General features: G+C 52.2%; 1 protein-coding gene across 1 annotated transcript; it reads right to left on the reverse strand.

Annotated features, from left to right (window-relative positions):
- Position 1: 1 nt before the first annotated feature.
- Positions 2-17,990, reverse strand: NUAK2 (NUAK family kinase 2). Its single transcript, XM_027082754.1, has 7 exons — positions 17,636-17,990; positions 8,750-8,870; positions 5,996-6,147; positions 5,576-5,641; positions 3,538-3,657; positions 2,856-2,988; positions 2-2,172 (listed from the first exon to the last, which is right to left on the reverse strand). Exons 1-7 carry the CDS (start codon positions 17,879-17,881, stop codon positions 1,109-1,111), a joined length of 1,902 nt encoding a protein of 633 aa, XP_026938555.1. The 5' UTR covers positions 17,882-17,990; the 3' UTR covers positions 2-1,108.
- Between the last annotated feature and the right edge of the window lie 8,539 nt (positions 17,991-26,529).

Consider the following 26,529-nt stretch of genomic DNA (forward strand, 5'->3'; position numbering starts at 1 on the left):
ATTTTCCAATCATCGTTCTGGTTTTTAATGGGGTGGCTCTTTCTAGCCACCACAGAAGGGAAGAGGGACCATCAGGTAGATAGAATCAGGGCGTGGAGTGAGGGAGCCAGAGACCCCTTCCAGACAGAGCGATTGGACATGTAGATTTATAAAAGGCCCCCGGCTTCCCCTTGATCAGTAGGGAATCATTGCAAAAATATCTCCCTGTACACAAAACTTAGATGTCATAGTGCATTTCCCCAGAACATAGTATTCACATTATTGAAAACAGTAAGATTCACTATTTTAAAAATGCAGAGCTGAAAACATAAAAATAAATAAGAACATTCTAGGCCCTGAAAGCCCAGAGAAACAGATACATCCATTCTCAGTAGCAGGAGCAGCTTGGAGGCTAGAGAAGTTCAGAGTCTTTGAGGTCCAAGGTGGGGTCCAGGGGAATCCAGGCCCCTTGAGATGATGTCCAGTAGCAGCCCGAGCCTTTTCAAGTCTTTTAGATTCATAGCAGCGACTCCAGGAGGCTTGGGCCAGGTTTGGAGGATGCGAAAGGGGAGAGAACCTTTGAGGAAACAGAGGCTGTGTTCTCTTACTGCTCAGATAAATAAGGAAGGGCACACTCTAGAAGACCACTCCCAGGACACCCCAGGCACATTAGGGGGGTGCCACACTCCAGTTTGAGTGGTTGGTGGAGATGGGAATGTGTATGTGAACTTCAAGAGTTTCCATCCCCACCTTGGCAGGAGGGCACCATGCACAAAACTTACTCTTTATAGGAGCTGGGCGCTGGGAGCGCTCTTTCCAGCTCTCTGCGGCCCTACTATGTGTACAAGAAACAGGCAACCTGGACTCAGCCTTGGGCCTTCCTCTCTACTTCTCTACTCATTTCCCTTCTACTACCTTCTTGGTTCCATGCGGCTGAAGACATTGAACCCTCAGTACACTTCACTTGCCCACTTCCCACATCCAGCCCTCCCCAGGGCTCAATTGCAAACCATCCCAGCCTTCTGGGCTGGGATGCTGGTCCTGGGAGGCAGGGAAGAAGGCAGTTTCCCCTCAGGGTGCAGCCAGCTGCGTCTTAGAGCCAGCCGGGATGGGGCAACGCTCCCCACCTTCAGCTGAGCTTTGAGCAGACCCCCAGTGCCTGTTGGTAGGCCTCTGTCACCTCCTGGCAGTCCATCAGGGAAAAGCAGCTGTCCCCCAGGGGGTCCTGCCGCCAGCACCTCAGGGACCTGCTTCCAGGGCCCTCTGAGGGGGGCTCCTCAAGCCCCACGAGGTTGTCCACAGACACACAGCCCCGCAGTGGGGGCTCAGGGAGCCGTTCGGGCAAGTCCAGCTGGTCAAAGGACTCAGAGGACAGGATGCTGTCCTCACTCACTGCCCCCGTGGGGCGGCTGGCCCGGGCTGGAGGGTGAGGTGGGGCCAGTTCATCCAAAGAACCAAAAGCGGTGTGGGCTGTGAGCTCCAGGGCTGCGTGGGAGAACTTGCTGTTGTGTTTGAGGATGCCCTTGCGATGGAGCAGCAGCCCTGAGGTTTGGGGGGGCGTGTGCCCCATGGCATCCCCACTTACAAACACGTCCCCTGCATCCAAGAGCTCCCCAGACTCACTGGGTTCAGGAGAGGAGTAGTAGCCGGATTCCCGCTGGCGAGACTTCTTGAGGATGCCCTTCTTGGGGAGCGGGGGGGCAGCCTGTCCTGGGCTCACAGGGACGGGGCCAAGCTCAGGGCCCTCCCTTGCCCCTTCTGAGGAGGTCGATGCCTTCTTCTTGAGAATGCTTTTCGGCAGCTTGAGGTTGCCCTTGCCAGGGCGAGGGGAGGCATCAGCAGCTGGGTCCCCCTGGAGAGTCTGGGCCATGTCATTCTCTCTGCGGGACTTCTTGAGCGAATGCTGGCGCTCCAGGCCAGGGGCGAGACTCCCGCCTCCAGGCGCGTGCTGCTTGAAGAAGCTGCAGACCTTGGCCCCGTTCTCCAGGAGGGGGCGGGAGGACCGCCGGAGCCAGTCAGCCACGGAGGCCCGGCCAGAGTCACCGCCGGTGCGCCTTCCCTCGTGCACAGCTTCCTGCTCCCCGACACGGGTGGCATAGCCCCAGTTTACCCACCAGTGACTGGCCACATCCTCCAGGGTGGCCCGGCGGGTAGGGTTCACCATTAATAGCCACCGGATCAGACCACAGGCATCTAAAAGAAGAAGGAGAAGGGTTTCAGATCCATAGGCATGAGCATGGGCACCCACAGTCCCCCTCACTGGCTTACCCCCATTTGTGCTAAGACACTGCTCACTCCTGTGTCAGATATGCCACTCCCACCTAGGGCTCCAGACACGCTGCAGCCCGGGCCGGCCCCCCAGTCTCCAGCTTCCCTGGATTGACTGTCAGATTTCCTCTTCCATCCCACCACCCCTCAGGACCACAGCCATGTTTATGTGTTAGTGTGTATCCTCCTTTGCTCCACTGACATGCAGCCCTCTGAGGGGAGGGACTGTTCAAGAGTAAACCAAGGTCCTCACACCTTTCTTCTTGCCTTACACATCGTACGTGAAAGGACAAAAAGATTTCTAAGGACAAGGACAAAAGCAGTAGGAAATGAGACAATTGTAGCAAAGAGGATCTAAGCTAGACCTTAGGAAGCACTTTCCAAATATGATAAAGCTTGCCCATAAAGGAAGGAAAGAGCTACCCCTTCCTTCCTCAGAGGTCACAGACATAGGAGGCAAAGAGATGACAGCAGGAGTTGAGGTGGAAGGTACACTCCATCTACAGTGGGCTGCCCTCTTCACTTTACTGTCACTGTTTAATTGCTGCCTCAGGAATGAGCAAAGGACACCCAGCACCTAGATGAGAACACCTACACCTCTCACTCACCAGAGGGTTTAGGCGGCTGCCGGTAGGCCCCATTGCTGATCTGTTTCACCAGCGTCTTATGGTCCTGCCCATCAAAGGGCATGGAGCCATGCACCAGGATGTACAGGAGAACACCGAGGGACCAGCTGTCCACCTGAGGGAGAGAGAGGATCAGCCAGGACCTCCTCATGCCACAGGCTAGAGGGCTTCCAGCCTCACCTTCATTCAGTACCATGGGGAAAAGGGAGCCCATGCTGGAGAACCCAGAGCCCAGTGTATCTGAGGACCACCTCCTTCTAGTACCCAGGGGCAGAGAGGGTGACGCTGCAGAAGGGACTGAGGTTCATGGAGAGCTGCTGTCATTTGCCTCCCCTTGGGAGAAGCAGCCACAAACATAAGATCAGTGATGAGGTCATCCCTTCTGGGCCAGGAGTGCTGGTTGTGACAGATACCATCCCTCCAGGGAGGCTGGCTGGGGGCTGGGAAAGGAAATGGGAATGTGGAAGGTGAGGGGCACAGAACCAGACTGGGGGTCAGAAGACTCTTGTTCCAGTTTTGCCACTCCCGCTAGAGACCCGGCCACACATTACTTTGGTGGGGAAGTGAGTTTTGTGATCTGAGAAAGGGAATAACTAGAAAAGTAGCGCATCCCTCTCTCAGGATCTAAGCTGAGGCAGGCTGGCGGAGGAGTCCAGACACTTACCTCTGGGCCCGTGTAGGGCTTCCCGTTGACGATTTCGGGCGAGGCATAGAGGGGGCTCCCACAGAATGTCTGCAGGAACTTGCCTTGGTGGTAGAGGTTGGAGAGGCCAAAGTCAGCGATCTGCAGAATTGGGTCAAACACAGGCAGGGGTCACACCAAGGCCTGTGTTGTTCTATAGCTCCTGGTCTGCCCCCCGCCAGACCCCGGGGAAACCCAGGCCCTAGCAGCAGGAAAGGGTGCCCATGACCCCTACCCCATACCGGGCACCACCAACACAGCTCAGGCCCTGGAAGAAAGAGCCCTTCGGAGGTTGTGTCAATAAGGAAAGGGTAGGCAGAGGTGTTGGGGAGCTTCAGGGTCCTCACTGTTCCCCAGGCCCCTTTGCTCACGCTGTACTCTACTCCAGGGTTGCTCTCTCTGCCTACACACATCCTCCTGATCCAGCAAGCCCACCTCCTCCAGGAAGCCTTCCATTGCCCTGAGATCTCCTCCCATGAAGCCCTACCATTTGCAGTGGCTCACGGTAGCCCCTGCTTGTCAGTTCCGTCTCCTCATACTGCCACATCAATATGCTTCCCATGCTGACCTCCTGCCCCCACCCCTCCTGCAACTCCTAGCACAGCTGTGACCCATGGGTGGGACTAACGGCCACTTACTGACTAAAGGAAGGGTCTACCAGTTGGAGGGGGACAGACAATGTCTTATGCCAATGCCATGAACCTCAGAAGCAAGCTACCCCATGACTTGGGCTTGGGCTGCCCTTCCCAGCAAAGAATGCATCTCTCTGCTCACACCCGGGCAGGAACGTGGTGGCGGGACTAGGGTCAGCCCAGTATAGCTGAGAAGCAGTACTGAAGGAAGAACAAAGATTACGGTCATGGCTATAGCCCAGTAGAAGGGACCTTCTTACAGGACTTCCTGAGCCCTCTGATATTGAGGGTTTGAGGGGCCCCAAGCCCATCTTCTCATTCCTCAGAAAGGCCCTTCCGCCAGCTATCCTCAGACAAAGGCTGAGGCCAATGCCCTTTTGCTCCCAACCTCTTCATCCCCAGCAGACGGTCACGTGTGCCCAGGGTGGGGAGAAGTTGTTTATGAACTCTGGCTCCTTCATTTATGGGTTTTATCGGCCTCCTATCAGGCAGTTACCAGTTGAAGCCTATAATGAGGCAGATGATTGGTGCAGATGGGAAAGTTCGTGCCTGCCTGGGTTGTGTGGATTTATTGGCTCTGGCTTCCCCCTTCCTGGTCAGCATCAAAGAGAGCCCCACCTACTCCGGGAACTGGTAAGGAAAATGAACTCAGTGCCAGGGCGCCTCAGGGCACCTCAGGGCACAGGTCAGGGGCCACTGGGGAAAGGACTATGATCTGGGTTCGGGAAGATTCTGAGGAGGGTCCGACTGCAGAGTCAGAGCCCTTCCAGGTATCTGCAGGGGCCAGCCCTTGCCATCTCCCCTTCCAGCCCCAAGACCCGAGTTTATCACATCGACCTGAACTTCTCAGGCCTAAATTTAACTACTTAGACACGGGAATTCAGCAGCTGCAGAAAGCAGGAAGCTGGCTCTGGAGTGCTTGCTGTGGTGAAAGGTGCTAAAGGGCTACCTAATTGCGGCAGATTAAAGTGCGCATGCGTGCGTGCATGTGCATGCGTGCAGGTGGGGAGAACTCAGGCCATGGCCTCTCCGTGCCAGTCCCAAGGCTGTGAGCAGAAGCCAACCTTAGATCTAGACTCCTTCAGCCTTGTGACGTCAAGAGCACTGGTCAGGGAGTCAGAAGACTCTGGTTCTAGCTGAGGCTCAGCCACTTGCTAGCTGTGGGACCTCATGCAAATCACTGCTTATCATAAGGCCTCAGCTTTCAATCCATAGAATGAGGTACTGAAGCGGATGATGGCTAAGGTCCTTATCGGTACCCATATGAGTCTGAGCTTTGCTCAGCTCCTTCTGGAACCCCCTAGGGGCTTAGAGATGCTTGGCAAGGGACAGTGCAGACAGGCTGGTGAGGGGTAGGGAAGCAGCTTTAGACAAGAAGTGAGGCTCACCTTGATATTTCCATTGGCATCTAAGAGGATGTTCTCCAGCTTGAGATCCCGGTGGACAACCCTGTTCTGAAAGAGGGAGGGAGGAGGGTCAGGGGAAGGCCACCAGGGAGGGAAGGACATGAGGACCTGGTCTGGACAGTGAGGGAAACACAAAGGGGGCCGCGTGGGGGTGAGCACAGGTAGGCTGGGAGGCCCAACTTTACTGGTACGTACTACAACAAATCATGGTCCTTCCAACCCCAGCCAAGAGACTTGAAGCCAGAGACAGGAACATTCCCCAGGCTGAGTCCAGAACTGAGTCTTGCCTCTTTCGATCTCCCTGTGTGATCCTGGACCAGTCATGGAATCTCTCTGGTGAAACCAGCCCCCGAGCCCCAGGGACCACCCCCTCAGCACAGGGCTGAGGCAGGTGCCGCTCACCTGGTGGCAGTAGTGCACGGCGGAGACAATCTGCCGGAAGAAATGCCGGGCTTCGCGCTCGCTGAGCCGCTGCCGTTCACTGACGTAGTCATATAGGTCGCCCCGGCTGGCGTACTCCATGACGATCACGATCTTGCTGCTGTTCTCAAACACTGGGGCAGAGCAAGGCAGGAATGTCAGGCCCCTCCAGAGTGCACTGCTCCCCACTAGGGAACACGGATCACTCCCAGGCCCCCAAACCAGACGGGACTTCCCACCAGAGACATCTGCTAATGAGGCAGGACAGTGCCCTTTGATGCTCCCAACACCTTCCAGTAGCAACGAATTAAGGCCAAGGGAACTGGCTCACCCTCCCTTTCCTTGGAAGTTCAGGCTTCGGAGGATTCTTAACACTACCCTGCAAATTCTGAGACATCACTGGATGAGAATGAAAAACCAGGCTCTCTGGTTCAGTACTTTTTTGCCTCGTGACCTTGGGCAAATCTCTTCTAGATACATCAGTAAGAATGTAGGTTTGGGATTTGAATCCTGCCCCCATCATTTACTAGCTGGGTGACCACGGCAAGTTATTCAATCAGGGTGCCTCAGTTTCCTCATTTGAAGAGGGATAATGATAGCAACGTCACAGAGCTGGGGCGAGGAATAGATAAAAGTTAGTCACAGCTCTCAGGCTGGCGGAGCAAGCTGGTGTGGGCTCTGACATACAAGCAAGCACTCAACAGACTGTACCTACTGTTATATTTATTATCAGCATCCTCACGCATAAACTTGAAAAATAATGCCCATAATAATGCCTGACTTGAGGATCAGAAGAGGAATAAAAGTATGAAAGTGCTTTGTAGACTGTAAAGTACCGTGGAGAGCTGAGATATTGATCACCCTTGACATCTTTGACTTCCCATCCAGAATATCCAGGCTGGGGCTTTGTACGTAGAAACGATCAATAAATATTTGGTAATTAATTGACTGGCTGGGCTCCTGGCAGCCAGCCTACTCCAGCTGGCTCATCTCCATGTGAGGAAGGGGCCCTATTGCCACCTCAGGCCTTGTCTTGTGTCCTGGAAAAGTAGGGAATGGCTGGTTCACCAAACTGGCCCTTCAGCAGGGTGTGTGTCAAAACATGTGTCTGTGATATTGCATCTTTGTGTCAAACGAGTCCTATGAGTTTGGCTTGCTCAGCCAGCCCCAGAGAGATTACTGTCTAGCCTGTGAGAAGGAGCTAAGAGAGGAGGCTTCTCCCAAGAAGAGTCCCAGCTCCCAGGCAGTTGGATACATGGTCAGGAGGACTGTGCTTTTTCCTAGGGGCGCACAGTGGCCCAGAATGCTGGGGGGTGCCTAGCTGAGGCTCCACCCCTGTGGTTCTCCACATCTCTGCAGGATGTGTGCAAACTTTGTGCCATAAAATTGGGGGTCAGGAGCCAGCCAGGGCACATTCTGGAGAGCAGCTATGTTAGAAGTCAGTTCCCAGGACTGCAGCCTTCCTCCCAGTCCATATCTCTTGAAGTCTGTGGATGGGGATGGATCTGGGGGAGGTCTACCAGTTACACAGTAACTATGACACCCCAACATTTGCTGAATCTGAAGGTGCAGTAAGTAGCAGCTACATCCTAAGCTTCAGAGCTCAGTTCCCAGACCTAGGTGTAGATAATGGGTGTGGGGAAGAATTCTCACACACACACACACACACACAGCCCAATCACCAAGCTTAGCCTGGCTTAACCCACTCCTCCCTGGGGGAAATAAACAGAGAAACAATTAGCCTTCCAGCCACCTGCTAGGGCTCATGGGAAAGGCTCAGGCCACAGGGCCATGTCAGTGGCTCTGCCCTAAGTCTTCCTCTAAACAGAACTTAAGAGAGGAGACCTCTCTTTCTTCCTATCAGGAATATTCAGACTGAGGGCAAAGCCACAGGCTCCCTTTCCTCCTTCCTGCTGTTCCTGCCGTTCCTCGCTTCCTGTCTAACTGATATTAGGTAAAGGCTGGAAGCAGACAGGTGTGTGTGGGAGGCTGCTTCCCCTCTTTCCCTCATCACCCTCTCTTGCTCACTTTGTTGTCTGGGTCACAGGGAACAGGGCATCTGGAGTGGAAAGCCAGCACCGATGTCAGAGCAAGAGGAGGCTTCAAGAGACGAGGAGAAGTAGAAGCCAGCCCCATGGCGGGAATGATTCAGAGGACAGGAGGTCTGGCTCCTGTATATGAAGAAAAACAGCACCCACACACCTGAGACGCGTGCAGGTTCCCGTATGTTTCAGCCTCCCCCAGATTGCTAAGGATCTCATTGGTCTGGGGAAACAGTGTTCCAGTACGGAAAACCTAAGAACAAAAATGCCTACAATCTGTGGAGTTCCTCCCATGAGAGGAGCACTTGGTGACATTTAATTTGAATTTTTTTTTCCGGCAGTGCCACAGGGCATGCGGGATCTTAGTTCCCTGACCAGGGATCAAACCCGTGCCCTCTGAGGTGGAAGCACAGCGTCCTAACCACTGGACCACCAGGGAATTCCCTGGTGACATTTAATTTGATCTTTGCAACAACCCTGTGATGTAGGTGGGATTATCCCATTTTACAAATGAGGAACTGAGGCCCAGAGACAAAATTAAATTAGTTGCCCAAAGTCATATAGCTGGGTTTCAAATCCAGCCTGTGTCTTTTTTACCTCTGTGTCATCTGTTCCAACTGGACACACACACACGTACACACACACGTACACACACACACACACACACACAGCTTCAAATGCTCCACCTCTGTACCTTCATGGATGGCAATGACGTGGGGGTGGTTGAGTGATGACATGATCTCAATCTCTCGCCGAATGTGCATCAGATCTTGCTCGTCTTTGATTTTGTCCTTCTGGATCAACTTGATGGCCACCTGGGAGCAGAGAATGCAGGAGAGTGAGGAGAAAGGTCTGGCAGGTAAAGGCGTCCCTGAGGACACTCTGGGAGCCCTGACCCTGGTGATCTGCCTACAGCCGCTGCAAAGGCCACAGCGCGCACCCAGAGAAGCCTCTCCACCCTTCACTGGGGCGGGCGGCAGAGAGGCTGGAGGGAACCTTTTATGTTACATATGCTTTACCACACACACAAAAATCACCCAAAAAAGTTATGGAAAAAATGCTAGTCTCTTCGGTCTAGGTAAGTAATGTCTCTCCCCCAGCAACAAACAAACAACTAGACAGTTAAACAGAGTCCTCTGGGCTTTGCTATCTTGTCCGTAAAGGTGAAAATGCCATTTAAGGATTAAACTCTCTGGCTGGTACATGTGGTGGGTTCAGGAAGGGTGGAGGGAGGCAAGAGGAAGTGGAGAATGAACGCCAAGAAGCAGCTTAAGCAAAGCTCTTAGAGACTGAGGCATCTCGCCCCCTTCTCTGTTCCACCGCACTGAGCAGCGATGGTGACAGAGTACCAACAGCGCATGCAGTGTGTGGGGAAGACACCGCGTGGTGAGTCAGGGGACCTGGGCCCTCCAGGCTCTGTTGCTGTGCTCATGGGCAAGGCCCATGCCCTCTCCCAGCCTCGTTTTCTGTGAAATAAACAGGCTGGACTAAGATGTCTGGGTGCTTTCCTGCTTTGGCTCTGTGAAGTGACCATATAAATGCCCCGGGGCCCTCGGAGGCTACAACTCTGGCATCAGGCGCTGGGCGGGTATGGGGTGGGGTGTCACAGGGCTGGTCAGTTCCTGACAAGTCCTGTCCAAGGACACAAATGGTAAATATAAGACTTCCCCTTCACAGGAGCGGGGCAAGTTATGAGAGATCCCGAGGCACAGCCTGAGGAAAACAGCTCCTCGTTCATTTCCCAGGAGGGTTCGCCTCCCCTCAAGGTTCAAAAGGAGGTGGAAAAAAGGGAACCCAGAGCCCAAGGGGCGGGGCCTCTAATCCCCCTTTCACAGGGCTCTGGAGGCAGACAAAGGCTTCCGGCTCCGCTGCGGACCTCGGGCCTCGGGCCTATGTCCCCCTCAGACAAGAATGCGGAACAGCCGTAATCCTGTAAGAGGAGCAGCTCACAATGCCCTGGGCCTGGTCACCCCGGCAACAGGCCAGGGATGGCGTGCCCTCCGCCCCGCTCCTCCCCTGGAGCTGCATCCATGAAAGAGGGGAGGCCCGGCTCTCTCGCCCTCCCAGAGCAGGGCAGGGAGGACAACGGCAGCAGGAGGGACGGTCACCATGGAGTCTCCTGCCCAAGCCCCTGGAGGGGCCCACGCTGCAGCTGCAGGGGCCGGGCTGCACCTCAGGCGCTCTCTTCACGCCCCCCACCCCTTCTGCTCCAAACCACCCCAATGAGCTAAGCAGAAAAATCCCCGGCTTAGAATTGCCCAGGGGGTGGGGATGGGGGGAAGGGGCTTAAATCCTCCTCCAACCGGCCTGGAGCTTGGTTCCTGAACACCTCTCCAGACCCTTTTTCTCTCCCTGAAGGGGAGATTTTATGGACTAGTTCTTTTCTCTCTGAATTCTTTGTTTTAAAAATCAGACAATACAGTGAAGCTTCAAGACAACTCTTGTTGCTCCTAATTCCAACCCACTAGCGCCATTAAAGTCTCTCCTACATAGAAACTGCAGAGCTGCAACAGTCTTGATATATCAGATAATGTTCTAATAATTTTTCAGTTATGAATTATCACTGCAGAAAAGAATTATGGTCTTATAACTGCAAAAAATGAACTCTAGGTACAAATGAAAGAGTTGTCACTTGTACATGAGGACACACCAATCCAGTGGCAACTAAACATGTTTGCCGAGACTTTAAAGGTTATGATGATTATAAATATGAACACAAATGCCTGCACTGAAACGTAATTGCGTTACTTGGTGGTGGGGCTCAGGGCAGGCTACCCCAGACTGTCACTTTGGCATGTGGATGATTTTGAGCTGAAGACAATGAAGGCTCAGCTGACTCAAGAAGAGCTTTTTATCCCTCCCTTAACTGCATTAAAGAATTTAGATAGGAGGCTTGTGCCAGAGAGAGCGCTATTAGCAGAGATAACTTTTTTCATCAGGAAGACTTATCTGCATGGCCCAGCAAACATTTATCTACCAAGCATTCGCTCTTCCCACCTTTCTGTGAATTGCCTTCCTCCCCTTTCCAATGCCAGACCCCTGCCCCCTTCTCCTTAGCTCGGGATGGCAGGTAAGCCTCAATTGCCTGACTGTTGGGGAGCCACATAATTGTGGGGGGGGGGATTCCTGTACATGTGAAATTAAATTTGTTTTTCTCCTGTTAAAAAGAAAAAAATCAGACAATAGATAAAATGCCATGAGCTCTTCAGATAAAGGCCCATAAAACTGAATTAATAGATAGCAAAAAAAAAATCACATGTAAATCACATACCTAGATAATGAAACAAATATCTGAGAGCTTAAGATACACACATATGCAAAAACTAGGCATATCTTGGATGTACAATTGTACATACACAAACATATACAATGAGATAAATCATCGTGGGCTAGGAGGCAGAGCTCTAAAGAAGACAAGGCCTAAAAGAAATGAGGTTTCAAAAAAATAAAGGGCTCTGAGGGGTGCTAGAAGGAGTCCCTGCATGGGTAGAGGGTGTACAAGTTGAATCCTGAGATCTATTTCTTTCAACTCTGGAAGTCTACTGTTTAAAATCAGAATTGTTGATCCTTAGTGGACAGTTCTGTCCTCCTGCAAGCTCATGCTCTGGCCTCAGGGGGTGAGGTCAAGGACCCCCCCCCCCCCCCCAATTGTCTATATTAGGTCTTAGGAGACCATAGCTTGGCTGGTACTTCCCAGGAAAGAAACAACTTAGGTCCTCATGCCTCCACCAGTCCCCAAGCAGGTGACAGACAAGAAGAGCCATGTATCACTGCCCTGGTGGGGCTGGGCCACTGTTCCCCCATCTATCCTAGTCCCACTGGACAGACCTCAACTGTTTACTGGTGAACACAAATCACAAATAAATATTTATTGGTTAAGTCATTGGGCTGATCCCTGACTGATGGCACCAGTGCCCAGATAAGACTTTCTGCCCTTTTTCCAAGGCATGGGTGGAGAGTCAGCCATGTTTGTGAGAACTCATTTTGAGGGACCTTTGTTCTCATCTGCAATATAGTTGAGCAACCATTCAAATATAGTGACTAGAGGAAAGGAAGAGAAAAACAGTCGCTGAATGGATCACCCAGAGGTAGGAAGGCCACCTCCCTGGGGACAATCCTGGGTCATCCCGTATAATTATTAACAGTGCCCCTTTTACTCCGCAAAGTATTCGAGTTGAGATGTTATATTATACGGCCACCCTACTCAGAGGGGGCAGGAAACAGAGGCACAACAATGACAATATAAATGTGAACACCAGATCGGTGGAGGGGTGTCAAGAGCCCAGGTATCTAGTCTTTATTTGCCCCTTTGGAGCTACATAACTCGAGACAAGTCACTTAAATGATCCTGTTAACTGGCCTGGCTAGTTTTAATGTCCTCATCTGAAAAATAAAAGGACATTTATCCTCCAAACATTTGCTGAATGCCTACTACGTGCCTGGCGCTATGGTAGGTGCCTGGCGCTATGGTAGGTGTTGGGGATTCAGACAAAAATTGGATAGCCCCTGCGCCAAGGCCCTTGGTCCAGTCTAGTGTGATGAACATGACGGTTGAGAACCCTGGCTGCCCAGGGGCTCCGGGAGCACTGGAGAGCTTCCTTCGCCTGGAGGAGCAGGGCAAATCACCCCTGGGGGAAAACTCTGTTTTAGATCTTGAAGGAAGTGTGGGGTTTGCCAAGCCGAGGTGGGCAGGCCTTTGAGGGGGGCAGTGCAACAAGGGCATTCCAGGCAGAGAGAAAGGTTTGAGCACAGGCCAGAAAGAAAGGAAAGGAACTATACACGAATTTGCACATTAGGATCTCTAAGCTCCCTTCCAAACTCTAGCATTCTCCGCTGAGCTTCTTCAGAAATGGGTCACGTGCTACTACGCCAGGAAGGTGCTAACCAAGGATTGTTATAATAGGTTTATTCAGAGGCCCCATGCTATATCTATGTTTACCTGCCTGAGCAAAATTCCTACTGATACCAGCCCAGTGATTTTCTTGCCGCTGTGGCCCTGCATGCTGGAAAGGCAGCAGAGCTAACTCCTTATCCCATTTTGTAAATGGCAAACACAAAAGTCCAGAAAGGTGACTCTTCCGAGGTTCCTCAACATATCAAGGCTGTCAGGACCCAAGATGGAGGGGTGTTGCCTGGAGAAACCACCACTTCAGAAGACAAAAGTTCCTTGCAGATGCTCTGCCCTGCCTCCAGCTCCCTGCCTCCTACCCCTGGAGAAGGGAATGCCCCACACCCTGCCATGGGCCAGGCTGTGCAGTACCACCAGCCACCCTCATCCCACTTACAGATATACAAAGACGTTGGAGAGATGGGCGCTGGGGCTCAACTGGTTAAACACTGCCTTCTCTCCTCCCAGTCCCCACAGGAACTCAGATCAAGAATAATCTGGGGCTTCCCTGGTGGCGCAGTGGTTGAGAGTCCGCCTGCTGATGCAGGGGACACGGGTTCGTGCCCTGGTCCAGGAAGATCCCACATGCCGCGGAGCGGCTGGGCCCATGAGCCATGGCCGCTGAGGCTGCGTGTCCAGAGCCTTGCTCCGCAACGGGAGAGGCCACAACAGTGAGAGGCCCGTGTACAGCAAAAAAAAAAAAAAAAAAAAAAAAGAATAATCCGGATTCAGGAGAGGATGGCAGAAAGGTCTTAGAAAAAGAAGATCTAGAGGTACTGGTTTCAGGTGCCGGGAGAGAAGGTACAAGCTGGGCATCTCTGGTCATAGCTATCACCCAGAGTTGGAGCCAAGATCCTTGACTCCTTTTTGGCCTTTCACGGAGCAGCTGCCTCTGGGAGGTGGGGCAAGGAGCTGGAGGATGACCCATTTAGATAATGCAGGAGAGGTTGGGCTGGGCTGGCCAGGGCTGGCAGAGTGGGGATGGCTCACCATCCCACCCAGCCTGCCAGAGAACCAGGCTGGGAGCAGGCATGGGCTCTGAGGGGAGGCTGAGCTGCTTCCCCTAAACCCCATGCTGTGCCCACCCTTTCTTTGCCCACTCTGCCAGGCTGCCAGGCAAGGTGCTTCCCTGCCCAGCCCTCTTGTGTGGTTTGGCCAGAGTCCAAGGACAAGAGTCACCTGCAGCTGGAGTCTCCCTCCCTGCTGCTGAGCAGGCAGATGCAGGAGGAGCTGGGAGGGCAGCACCACACAGAAGAGGCCTCTGGCAGCTGGCCAGGCGGGAGCCCTTCTCTGGATCAGGGGCTAAAGGAGAGGCTGGGACTTTGAACGACGTAGAGACCAAAGGGCTTAGGGAAGCTGAGCACGAGCCATTCTCTTGCTCAGGGCAGGACAGACCCAGGGTGGGGTGGACTCTCCCTCCCCCAAGAGAGGGAGGGTAGGACCTCAACAAAGCCAGCCTTGCTGGGATAGTAACACTGTGTGTGTCAGCTACTGTGCTGAGCACTTCACATATATTATCTTATTTAATCCTATGAGGACCCCACGAGGTAGGAATTATTATAATCCCCACTTTACAGATGAGGAAACTGAGATACACAGAGGTCACACAGCCGGTAAGCAGTAGAGCCAGGATTCTGAATGCTTGCACTCTGATGCTGAGCTGAGCAGTCTTCCTGACAAAGTAAAATGTAGTGGAGCTCACCTACTCGGGATCTCTCGACACTGTCAGTATGTATGGGGGTGGGGGTTGTTCCCAGTGACTCCTCCCACCCTCAGCGCGCCTGGAGCTCTGGGAAAGGCAGTCGGAGCTAGCTGTTGGAATGACAAAGCACACTGAGGCAAGCCTGGGCTCAGCCCAAAGCCAACTCCCAGTGCAAGACTCAGTATTGGTCATCTAGCACCTGGGGTGGTCAAGTCAGGAGCCTATGTTGCAGGCATGCCACTAACCAGCCACAGGACATGTCCCCTTCCCTCTCTGGGCCTCAGTGTCCCCATCTGTCAGTGAAGGAATCAGACCATCTCAGTCATTTTCAAACATTTTGAAATCCCATGCAACAATCCAATATATGAGACAGAAGCACCCCTGCCCCAGATCACTGTCCCCTTGGACTCCCCTGTGCTCCTCATGGAGTAAAAATTCCATGCAGATCAACCTAAAGGCTTTGGGGGACGCCACCGTTCCAGGGACCCTAGCAGGTGTTTTTGTTTTTAGGGGAGGGGTGGTCAGGAGAGCTGTGAGAGTCAAAGGAGGAAATGCCATGTGGCTACCAGGAGTGTAGTCAGAGCTAGGAGATCCAGAGCAAATATTGGTTTTTCCTTTAATGCCCTCCTGGAGGAGCCATTAGTCCTGCTCACCTGCCCCTCCCTCTGGACAATCCCATCTGGCCCCTGAGAATCCTATCCAGGCAGGGTGGGAATGCGAAATGTGGAGAGAAATTGAGATGGAAGTCACCCAGCGGGCTTTCCTCTGAACCCTCAGTTCACTTTGAGGGGAGGTTGTGGGCTGCTCCCACACCCCTCTCCCCCACTGAAGATCCTGAGGCACCAGGTTGGTCTCTCTTCAGGGAGAAGAGTGAAGAGACAGGAATGGGGGTGCGGTGGGGGGAGGATTCCTCTCCAGAATTTTGAGAAACAATTAGCAGCGCGTAGAGCTGCTCTCCAAGGAGGAGGGAGACCCTGAGCAAGAAGTACAGGGTGGTCTATGGATCAGGGAGCTTTAGGGCAGGTCCCACTCCTCCTGATGTGGGCTCCCTGTATACAAGAGACATGAAGCCAGGGAGCACCTTCTGAATTCTCTCTGTTCTGATGTAATAAGAGCTGGAATCCCTGCCTACAGTCACTGAGGTTTGAAAACTGAAAGCTGATTTATCTCATTCCAGAATCAATGATCTCTCCTTTTCTCTCTTTCACACACACACAGAGACACACATGCGGTGACCCAGGTCAAGAGCTTAATGGGATTTCTGAACTTCAATCTCAGTTTCCAGGCCACCCCAGTGCCCCCAATCCAGTCTGCCCCCCAAAAGAGGCACGAGCCACAAGTAGCTATTTTCCAGCTGAGCCCCTGACAAAGCCTGGGCCCAGCTGTCTCCAGCCTGGAGCCTCACCCGGCCCTCACACTTTATAGAAAGAGAAAGAAAAGGAAAGCCAGGAAGTACATGATTGCCCAATAGCTGTAACCTGGCAGCAGGCAACTGGGGACTGTGCCAGGTGTTAGCAGGAAAAACATACTCGGTCCTATTGATGAGGCCATAATCCATTCCCTTTCCCCAGCATCCACTCTCCTTCACCAATGAAATGACTTCTTGAATTTGAAACCATCTACTGGCTGCAAAAGCAAACAGTCTGGGGAGGTAACTCCTGCCACAGCTGATAGGGCAGACCATGGCCACCCATGCAGGCACGCACACATACATGCACATCTCATAACCAGCACCCAACTGGATTTGGCAAAACAATCCCTAAACCACCTGCCCTAAAAGGCCTGTCAAAATACAGAGTACTTAGGGCCTTCCCTGGCGGTCCAGTGATTAAGGTTCTGCGATTCCACTGCAGGGGGCACAGGTTTGATCTGCGTCCTGATCCCACATGCCAAGCCTGCAGGGCGCAGCCGTCCCCCCAAATACAGGTTATTTGGCCCCATCCTACACCTTCAGAATAAAATCCTCTGGGTGATGAACTAGAGAAGAAGTATTTTAAACAAGCACCCAGGTGATTCCTATGCACATTAAACTCAAGTTTGGGGACCACTGTTAACTTTTGGCAAAACTGCTATCCCTTCGGGGCCAGCCTTTTCAAATATAAATACCAGTTCTCATGGCGGGTTCTATTGTCAGCAACAATTTAAATTCATATTTGTATCTCATTCAATCCTCACAGCAGCTGTGAGGGAGGCTCTGTTTTCTTCATTTTTGCAGAAGGGGAAACAGAGTACAGAGATAAAGTAAATTACACAAGGTCCCACAGATTACTACTACTATACACACACACACATCCCAAATTAACAGGACACATACCTGAAAAGGCCCCAAACCCAAAGGTATCTTGGGGCACAGTGGATCTTTCACGAGAGCCTAGTTTCACATTTACCAGAATTAAAAACCCATCACAATGAAACTCTGACTCAACCTTAGACCTGGAAAGGACCTAAATGTCAAACCCACCCGCGCCCCCCGGGAGGGGGTGATATCTCCACAGTATGCTGGGCTGCCAGACTATTAGAACTGAATTGAGGAACTGGACACTTCATTCACTTTTTCATTCAACTACACACATTTACTAACCCCTTGCTAAGATCAGGTGCCTTCTACTTCCTCTCCCCATCCCACTCTATTGGATAGTCTGTTACAAGCAAAATTCCACTTAAGTCTCATCGTCTTTAGGAAGCCTTCTCATCTCTGGACACCTTTCGTCCTCTATGCACCCCGCCTCACTTATTTGGCAATCATCACTTGCTGACCGGAGTTGGTGGGGTTCTCAGGTCCACGACCATTGTCCCTACAGCCATGGCCAATTTCTACAGTGAACACTACCAGCACCCCATACACATACGCAACCTCAGCGCGGTAAAGACTGAATGCGGGCAAGTCCACCAAGCAAGGCACTAGCTCCCGGCCCACCCTCCATCACCCGCCGCCTGCGGCTAACTCCCGAGCCTGGCCGGCTGGCGCCGCGAGAGGGAGCCGCACTCACCAGGCGCCCAGAGCTCTCCCGCGCCTTCTTCACCTTCCCGTAGGTCCCCTTGCCCAGGGTCTCCAGGAACTCGTAGCGGTGTCGCAGGTTGTGCTTGTGGTGGTGCCGCTTCACTGCCTGCTTCTTCATTAGGGGCTTGGGCGACTTGAGGAGCCCGTCGGCCAAAGGCCGAACGAGCTCCGCGGCCAGGGCAGCGGTGGCCGAGGGAACCGGGCCGAGGCGCCGGGGGAAAGCCAAGGACTCCATGGCGAGCAGGTGAGCGAGGGCAGAGGAGGAATCGGCTGGGCAGAGAGACCTAGAGCCCAGGTCGCCTGCCCACTCGCGGCGCGAGAATCCACAGCCGTACCAAGGCGCGCGACCAGGCGCCGAATTCCAAGTTGTTATAAACGCCCTGAACTAGAGGCTCTGGCCACACCCCCCGGCACCCATTGGCCTGATCGCCGGCTGCGCGTGACCAGGACCGCCAGCATTGGCTTGCCGGGTCCCTGGCTCCGCCTCCTCCCAGAGAGGCTGCGAAAGGTGTCAATGGAGCCCCGCCCACCTGGGCCCCCGAGGGTCAGGCAAGGGGAATACCTTACGCCGGGGTCGGCTACGCGGGGCGGGGCGGAGATGTTGTGGGGGTGTTGAGGGGTGTTGGGTGAGTGGCGGCGGGGGTTGATACCACTGGGGTCCAGAAATTTTCAGGGGCTCTGGAACAGCGCTTACCCCTGAGAGGCTCTTGGTCCTGGTTAGAGGCACCTGTTGTCTTTCCATTGTGCTGTTCTCATTTAGCAAGGGGCAACCTGACAGTACTAGAGGTCCCCAAAGTATTTCCCCATCCTGAGTAATTTGCTTCTCTCAAATCAAAATCTGTAAAGGCACTTGACCACTTCTTTAAGACCGTAAGGAGGAAGGAGGGATGGAATGGGATGGAGGCAGACTCTCAAGTTGGAGGGCTAGGGGAGAGCTGTTTCAGGGTTCTGAATTCAACTGTCTTCAGTTGGATCAACCTTAATTGTATCCCAGAAATGCAGTTCTGGAAAGTTCTTACTTCTTCAGCAAATAAGGCTTCTAAATTTGAGTGGGTCCCTCAAGAGGTGGTGGAATTTACAAAGCATTGGGAGGAGGTGGAGAGAAACAAAGGGAAACATTCATTCATTAAAAAATGTGTTACACTCCTGCTATATAACTTGTGTCCCTAAACCTGTAAATAGCTGCCCCTCAAGTTTTCCTTTCTGTGATTTTGGAGCCAGGTAGGTCATGACATATGGCTTCACTTTTAAGGCCTGGAGCAGAACCCCCAGGTCCAGAATCCCCATACTGAGTGTCATTTAGAGTGAAATGAGAATATCCACAGGCTCTCCTGCTTCATCTAGATGTGGAGTGTAATGGGGAGAAAGGAACATTTCCCCTTGAGTCTTCATGGTAGCTCAATCCTGTGCCCAAGGCCACACAACTGGTGAGAAACTGGCAGAGCTGGGATTCAGAGGCCTCAGGAGGATGGTGCCGCCAGCTGTGTATTCAGGACATGCTGAAGATCAAGAAGGACGTGATCCCCAGTGACTGAAATTTATATTTAGTGTCTGCCCACTTTCCCACTTCCACTGATCCTTTCTATTGTGAGTTAGGGGTGGAGAATGGGGCCCTTGGCTTCCTTTGTAGCTGGAGAGGATCCACTTATGCAGGAAACCAACACTGCTTCCCCAAATCTGGAGGATCACAGGAGGTGGTAGCCAGTTTGGCATTCTTCTCTCTGCCGGCCTCCCCTGTGTTATCTGTGAAAATAGAATGAGGCCCAGGTGAAAGTTCCCCCCCCCCGACTTCCTTTCCCCAATGAGATCTGCACCCATTCCTGGGGCCCAGGTAGCTGGGGCCATCTAGATAGATTAGGGCTCTCAAGAGGAAGCATGGGTAATATAAGATCAAGCACAGGGCTGAGTGTTAGGAGCCCTGAGTTCTAGTTCTGACTGACACCAACCATGTCTGTGGCCTTTTACCCCATCACTTAGTCATTCTACAAATACTGGTGCCCACTAGGTGCTGGCCTATGGATATGATGGTGCCAGGGTGGACATGGTCTCTGAGAGTTCTCAGTCTAGTGAGAAATAAGCAAATCCTAGACAGAGGAAGATGTGTACACAATGGGGGAAGAACAGAATGCCCTTGGGGTCTATAACAGGAGGGAGCCCCTAGCGCAGAGAGGAGGAGGTTAGTCTGGGGCAGTTTCCTAAAGACAGAGCCTTTTAAGCTGAGACCTGAAGGATCTGAGACAGTTAGCCAGATGAATCAATATTTTATCATAAGTAAGATGAAAGAATCATACAGATGAGCCTAAAATTCCCTTTCAAGCTTAATCAAAACTTCTATGAAATCTAGATTAGTCTAGACCTAATCTAGATTCCAGGTATCCCTAACACTTAGCCCACTGCTAGCCACAAAAAAGGCACTCAATAGATGTTTATGAACTAAAGGAATGCATGTGCAGTGGAATTCAAAGGCTAAAGTGATTTCCCTCTGTTCCCAGCTAAACTGACTATTGCAGGGGTGGGGGGGTGGGGAGTTGGGGTAGATCTCCCGTACCTCTTGGACCTTCCCCGCCCTCACTTCAGATTCCTTTGATCAGAATGTGAATCTCCATTTAGGGGGCAAGCCATGATAGCCAAAGTCTGCAGAGAAAAGAGATCTCCGTTCCAGTCAAGATGCAGCCTGCTGGCCTCTAAGGAACTACAAGAGAGGGCTTTAGTGATGAATGGACCTGGCCGCTGTCTGCCTACAGCAGACAGGCCAGGGAGGCAGACAAACAGACACAGAGCCGGAACAGCATACAACTCGGAAATGATCTTAACTGCTAAAACTCAATGCTCAGATTCCTTCAAGGGAGACCTGGTCTGTCTCAGAGTGAGAATGCCTGACAGAGAATCTGATTACGTCGGGGGACTTGGCTGCCGGCAGGTATTGGGGAATTCCTGGGTCATGTGCTCGGATGTGCCCAGGAATCTGGGCTGAACTGAGCCATCTCAATCCTGCCTGCCCCACCAGCCAGTTGCGGGGTGTTGGGGGGAAGCCTACTATTGGTGATCACTGTGTGAGGGGCTCTGGGATTAACCATTTATTGAGCCTACTAGGTGCCTCGCTGGGGAGACAGTTAGGAACAAATATCTGTGCCAGTCCTTGCACACTTCACAATCTGTGTGTGTCTGTGTGTGTCCAGACCAGCAGAAGAGGATGTTAATGTGGCTCAGAGTAAGGACTGCTGTGATGTGTGAAGTGCAGGGTGCTCGTGGGAGGGCAGGTGAGGGATACCAAGGCCACGCTTTGGGGTATTTCTACTGAAAAAGAAATACATCTAAGATGGCTCTTGAGGGGCAACTAAGAATTAGCTCCCTGCTCTCAGGAAGTTTACAGTTTAGTAAGGGAAATAAGATAAATAAAGTACCATGTAATCCAAAGCAGGAAGTGGGAAGGCTGTGGCTTCCCTGGTGGCGCAGTGGTTGGGGGTCCGCCTGCCGACGCAGGGGACACGGGTTCGTACCCCGGTCCGGGGGAATCCCACGTGCCGCGGAGCGGCGGGGCCCGTGAGCCATGGCCGCTGGGCCTGCGCGTCTGGAGCTGGTGCTCCGCAACGGGGGAGGCCGCGACGGGGAGAGGCCCGCGTACACAACACTGTAAGTCAACTATACTACAATAAAAATTTTTTAAAAGTAAAATAAAAGCTAAGAAGAAGGTTAGATAGGTGGTTTGGTCAGTAGCACAAATTTAGGGCACAAGAGACGCACTTAAATTCTTGAAGGAACTTCCCTGGTGGCGCAGTGGTTAAGAATCCTCCTGCCAGTGTAAAGGACACAGGTTTGAGCCCTGGTCCAGGAAGATCCCACATGCCGCGGAGCAACTAAGCCCGTGAGCCACAACTACTGAGCCTGCACTCTAGAGCCCGTGAGCCACAACTACTGAATCCCGCACAATGAGAAGCCCGCGCACCACAACGAAGAGTAGCTCCCCCCAACCCCCAGCTCGCCCCAACTAGAGAAAGTCTGTGCACAGCAACGAAGACCCAATACAGCCAAAATTAAATAAATAAATAAATTTATTTTTAAAAATGCTTGAAGAAAATATGAAGGAAAAAATTTTATGAGTGTTAACCAAAAAATAAGCAGCTTCTTGCAACTACCCTATGTCTGGTCTCATACCATAAATTTCACATCCCCATATCTACACTGTTAATCCAGTCATTCCCTTGGAGAGATGAAAACAAACTATAATAAATTTAAACTATGTATGTATTAAAAAAAAAAAAAGACAGGTACAAAATGCCACGTGGGGCTGAAAGGATGGGTCTTATTCTGGCTCAGGGGTTTGAGGGAGGGCCTCACAGGAGGCCAGTTGGACCTTGAAGGGAGGGTAAACTGTGACGAAAGACCTTTTGGGATGGGGTGGGGGTGGGGTAGGAGTGAGGGGAGATGCTGAGAGAGTAGTGGGGGCAGGAAAGTAGAGGGCCAGCTAAGCACTTTCTGGATCTGATGATCTGCAGGGGAGCTCCCAGGCCCTAGAGCATCTCCTGCCTTGGGATTTATCTCAGTATAGATGCCTGGGCCCCTCTTTCCTTTTCTCTGGAAAAAGGGCTGCTGCAGGCTAAAGGGCTCAACTTACCACCTCTCTGCCTGAGACCTCAACCATTATATTTCCCTTTCTCAGAGCTCTGAGCTACAGCCCTCAGTAACTGACACTCTCGGGTGGTGGACAATATGGCCTTGAAGGTGCTGACCTTTCTTTCTCAGGGGCTGGTGGAACTGCTTGGTTAGGAACCTACACGTTAGAAGTGGCCCTCCAAGATTGGGAGCTGGGCATCCGAAAACAGGATTGTGAATTCTGCAAGTCTCTGGCAAATTGAGATGCTTGACTCAATGCTGCCCTCTGCTGACCGAACTAAGCCTAGCAAGTTTTATGGGATGCCCGATGCTGTGACCACAAGTGGAGGTCTGCTTAGGCAATTTGTTCATTTAATGAGCAATTTGTTCATTTCATTCATTCATTCATTCATTCATTCAACAAATATGTGCTGAGCAACTACAATAATGGGTATAATGTTATCCGACATTTATTGAGCCAGTCCTGGTTCTAAGCATCTTAGATATAGTGTCATGTCCAAGACCACTCAGTCCTAGCTACAAGTAACACAGCTGGGAGGCAAACCCTGTCAGTCTTACATCACAACTCAAGTCCTTAAGAATCACATTGTCTTGTGGTGCCCACGTGGGCTTCGGAAACACAAGATGGAACTGATGAGCCGCTTACAATGTAAATTTAGTAAGCCTTACCAGGAGTTTGGGGAATTTTGTGCTGCAGACGCTGAAAACAGTCCCCAAGCTCTCAGTTACAATGGGAAATTGAATGTTTTTCACAGGCCAGGCCTGAGAGGGATGTGACCAAGGAGAAGCTAGCTCTTCTCCCCAAGCCAGAGAGTTTGCACTGTCTCCCACCTGGAGCAGCAGGGAAATTACACACAGACGGACAGGAGTCACGAGTCCTGGGTTCCAGGGAATTCCCTGGTGGTCCAATGGTTAAGAGTCCTTGCTTTCACTGCCGAGGGCCCGGGTTCAGTCCCTGGTCGGGGAACCCCGCAAGTTGTGTGGTACAGCCAAAAAAAAAAAAGGAGTCCTGGGTTCCACCTCCTCTTTCACCACTACCCACATTGTTGGTCATGGCCAAGGACTTTCTCTTTGGGGTGCAGTTTCCTCGTCTATAGAAAGGGATTTGGATAAATCAACTCTGAGTTGCATTTCAACTCTGCTGTAACTTCTCTGCAATGTTTAAGTAGGGACAAATTAGAAATCTCAGTCATGCCTGTTCTTTTGCCCACCTGGCAACCGATTCCCTCACTACAGGACACTCAGGAGCCCCATTCCCTCTCCCACCCCTGGCATGATGTTTTGGCTCAGGAGTTTGACACCCTGGGCTCCAGGCTCTGCTCTGCCACTAACTGACTATGACTATCCCTGATCTCTCGGCAACTCTCTGGATAAGAATTATTCTCTTTTGCACAGCTAACACACTTACTGTGTGCTAGTCACTGTATGAATGAATTCAGTCCTCACCACAATTCTATGAAATAGGTTCTAACATATGATTATCCCCATTGCACAGATGAGGAAACTGGGACACAGAGAAATTAAATACCTGCCCATGTGGGGTTACAGAGCTGGCAAGTGGTGGAGCCAGATTGGAGCCTAGGCAATCTGGCTCCAGAAATAGCATTCTCAACCATCATACTTTGGCTTGGAGAGGATCGTTGATTTACCCAAGTCTCAAGTAGACTAAGCTCTCTAAGTCATAGTTCACTCAACCTGAAGCGTGCCTCAGGACCCCTCTTGGGCTTGCTGTGGGACGAAACAAGATGTGAAGCTGTCAGACTGATGGTTTCTTCTCAGTCTGCTTGGGGTTTTGCTGGGCTCTGGTCCTCCCAAGTCTGCTCCCCCCAACCCCCATTCTGGCTGAGACCGAAGTGTGTGTTTGTGTGGATGGGAGACGGCAAGAGGCTGTCCCCCTGAGCTACAGCTGATCTGATCTGGGACAAAGGACTCTTAAGATAAGTTCAGCGCTAGGAAGTGGTCATTGAAACCGCCCAAGGCTGGAGCTCTGTGCTGGGGGAGGGAGGGAGCAGCCTCACTTGGGGGAGAAAAGGAAGGGCCTTTGAATTACTCTCACTGCTTGTTTTTTAATGCCAGACGAGGGTTCTTGCTGAGAGTTGGGAGGTAGGGTGGGTGGATATTTGTGTAGCTTTAAAGTCTAGGGCTTCTAGTCAGTACTTTGGAAAGGGGTCTCCTTACCCCACTGTTAACGGCAAAACAAAAAGAGCTCCTTTCTGCCCCTCACGTCTATGTTCATTCTCAATCTCTGAGGTTGTGTAACTCCCATTTCTGTGGGGTGGGGTTGTAGAGGGGGGGCCCCTATGCCTATGACTGGGACAAAAGCTTTCATGGGATTCCTCCACTGGGTACCCAGTCACCGAGTACTGTCCACCAGCTAACCCTGGTGTGTTGTTGCCATTGGTCATCTGAGATCCTTGATGGACTGAGATGGAGAAGACGTAAATAAAAATAAACCCCTATCATTACAGTGGTCAATACTTTCATACCCACTGATCCTTCACTGACTCTGTGAAGTCAGGGCCTTGGGTTAGATTCTGGGGTACAAAGGCTGTTGATATAGATGAAGAAGGGGGTACATGAGCCTCAGAATGGCAGTCAGATAATGGGTTTCCATACCGAGCTCTGCCCCTTGCTGGCCACATGACCTGGGGTGGGTGACTCAGTCCCTTCAGGCCTCAGTTCCTATTGGCCAAAGGAGATCCTGAACATGGAGCCTCTTTGTAAACTGGAAAAGGCTCTCCAGCAGCTGGGGATTTATGGCTGTGGGTACTGTGGCTTAGAACTCAGTACTTTATACTCCATTTAAATGCTGCTCCCTTGAGGGGGCTGAGGTCTTCCCCCTCCTGGTCCACAGCTGCCACCCTGCACTCAGCGAGGTCCAAAGAGGTCCAGGCAGGACCAGAAAGGGCAGGGCATGGGAGGTATGCCCAGGAGAGACGAGGGAGGAAGGTCTGCCCAGTGCCGCCTCCCTGCCCATGCTTGGCTCCCACTGGCAACCTAAGCCCTTTGCCTCCCAAACTGATCCTGGAATGTAAACCCCTAGCCAAGCACATTCTTTAGCCAGGTCACCAGCTCCTGGCCCTTGGGAAGGGAAGCCAGCATTTCTCTTGGCCCTGAATGACGCTAGCACAATCTTGTGCTGGGGCTGCTACCACCAGCCTGGATTAATAGGCTGGCTGTCACCCAAAGTTTATGAAAAGCCCAATTCTGACCTTATATCACTCCTGTCAGAGCCCGGGGAGAAGGGGAGAGAGAACCCACCCCATAAGCAGGGGGATTTGAAATACTGCCGATTTCCTGGCTCTGGTTCCTCATACCAGCCAGATGCGCTCAGAGGAAGGGGAGCTTTGTAAAGGTTCCTCTCAAAGCTGGTGCCCTCTGGGCCCTTGGTTGCCTGACTTTCCTTCTGTTTGGTTGTTTGCTACGCATTTGTTCCATTCAGCCACTTATTCCACATTGAGGCTCTGGTGCCCAGCGCAGTGATGCTCTGGGCATGAAGGTTAACGATCTCACCGTGTCCTGAGGAGCCCTGTGTGTAGGGGGGTGAGGTGGGGGTACACAAGGAGGGGGTATTCTGCGTTCTGCGAGGAGGGATGGGCTGGGGCGTGGGGGGGGAGCAGCAGGGACAGGTTAGGGAACTGCCTGCTCCAGTGGTCTCCCACAAGCCACACTTGGCAGAGGTAAGGAGGGGGGGCTGGAAGGGCAGGACTTTCGTGAAGGGTCTTAGAAGTCAAGGCGGAGGCTGGGAATCACCTGGAGGACCGGGGGAGCTGAGGGAGGGTGTTTCAGCTCTGTGAGGGTGTAGGCAGGTTTGCAGATGAGAAGGGTTTCTGAAAGGGCAGAGGAATCCAGCCGCCATGTGGAGGGGACCGGAGGTGTGGGACGAGGCGGTCGTTTTCCACCCACGGTTGAGCTGCCTTCCCCGAGGTGCTGGGACTTGAGTCTGAGGCAGAGTAAGACCAGTTTGGAAGGGCAGCTCCAATCCAGTCCCTTCTCCTACAGATGGGGTTGCTGTATCTGGAGTGGGGAGCCTGGGAAAGGGATTCGTAAATTATTATTGCCTTATAAATGTTTGTTTTTAAGAATGTGAATTGCTAAACTGAGATTAGGACCAAGGCCCATTGTCTGTTGAATGGGAGGCCGGTCACCCCAAAGTCCTCCTTCTGGTCCTCCAGATACAGCAGGCAAGGTGGGCCACCTTCTAGAGACAGTGAATGGGGCCTCAGGGGTCCCTCACCTCCTGGCACATCCACACCCCCCCTTCCGAGG

Source organism: Aethalodelphis obliquidens, unplaced genomic scaffold (assembly GCF_003676395.1).
Source record: "Aethalodelphis obliquidens isolate GAN/ISIS:26980383/991018 unplaced genomic scaffold, ASM367639v1 scaffold48, whole genome shotgun sequence".
In the NCBI taxonomy this organism is placed as follows: domain Eukaryota; kingdom Metazoa; phylum Chordata; class Mammalia; order Artiodactyla; family Delphinidae; genus Aethalodelphis; species Aethalodelphis obliquidens.

What these genes read in the sequence shown, in the direction of transcription:
- NUAK2 (XM_027082754.1), bottom strand. Translation starts at nt 17,881, where the DNA reads ATGGAGTCCTTGGCTTTCCCCCGGCGCCTCGGCCCGGTTCCCTCGGCC. An exon ending in ATGCCAATGGAAATATCAAG is followed by an intron (nt 3,658 to 5,575) that starts GTGAGCCTCACT and finishes CCAATTCTGCAG; the next exon opens with ATCGCTGACTTTGGCCTCTC. An exon ending in GCAGCCGCCTAAACCCTCTG is followed by an intron (nt 2,173 to 2,855) that starts GTGAGTGAGAGG and finishes TTCTTCTTTTAG; the next exon opens with ATGCCTGTGGTCTGATCCGG.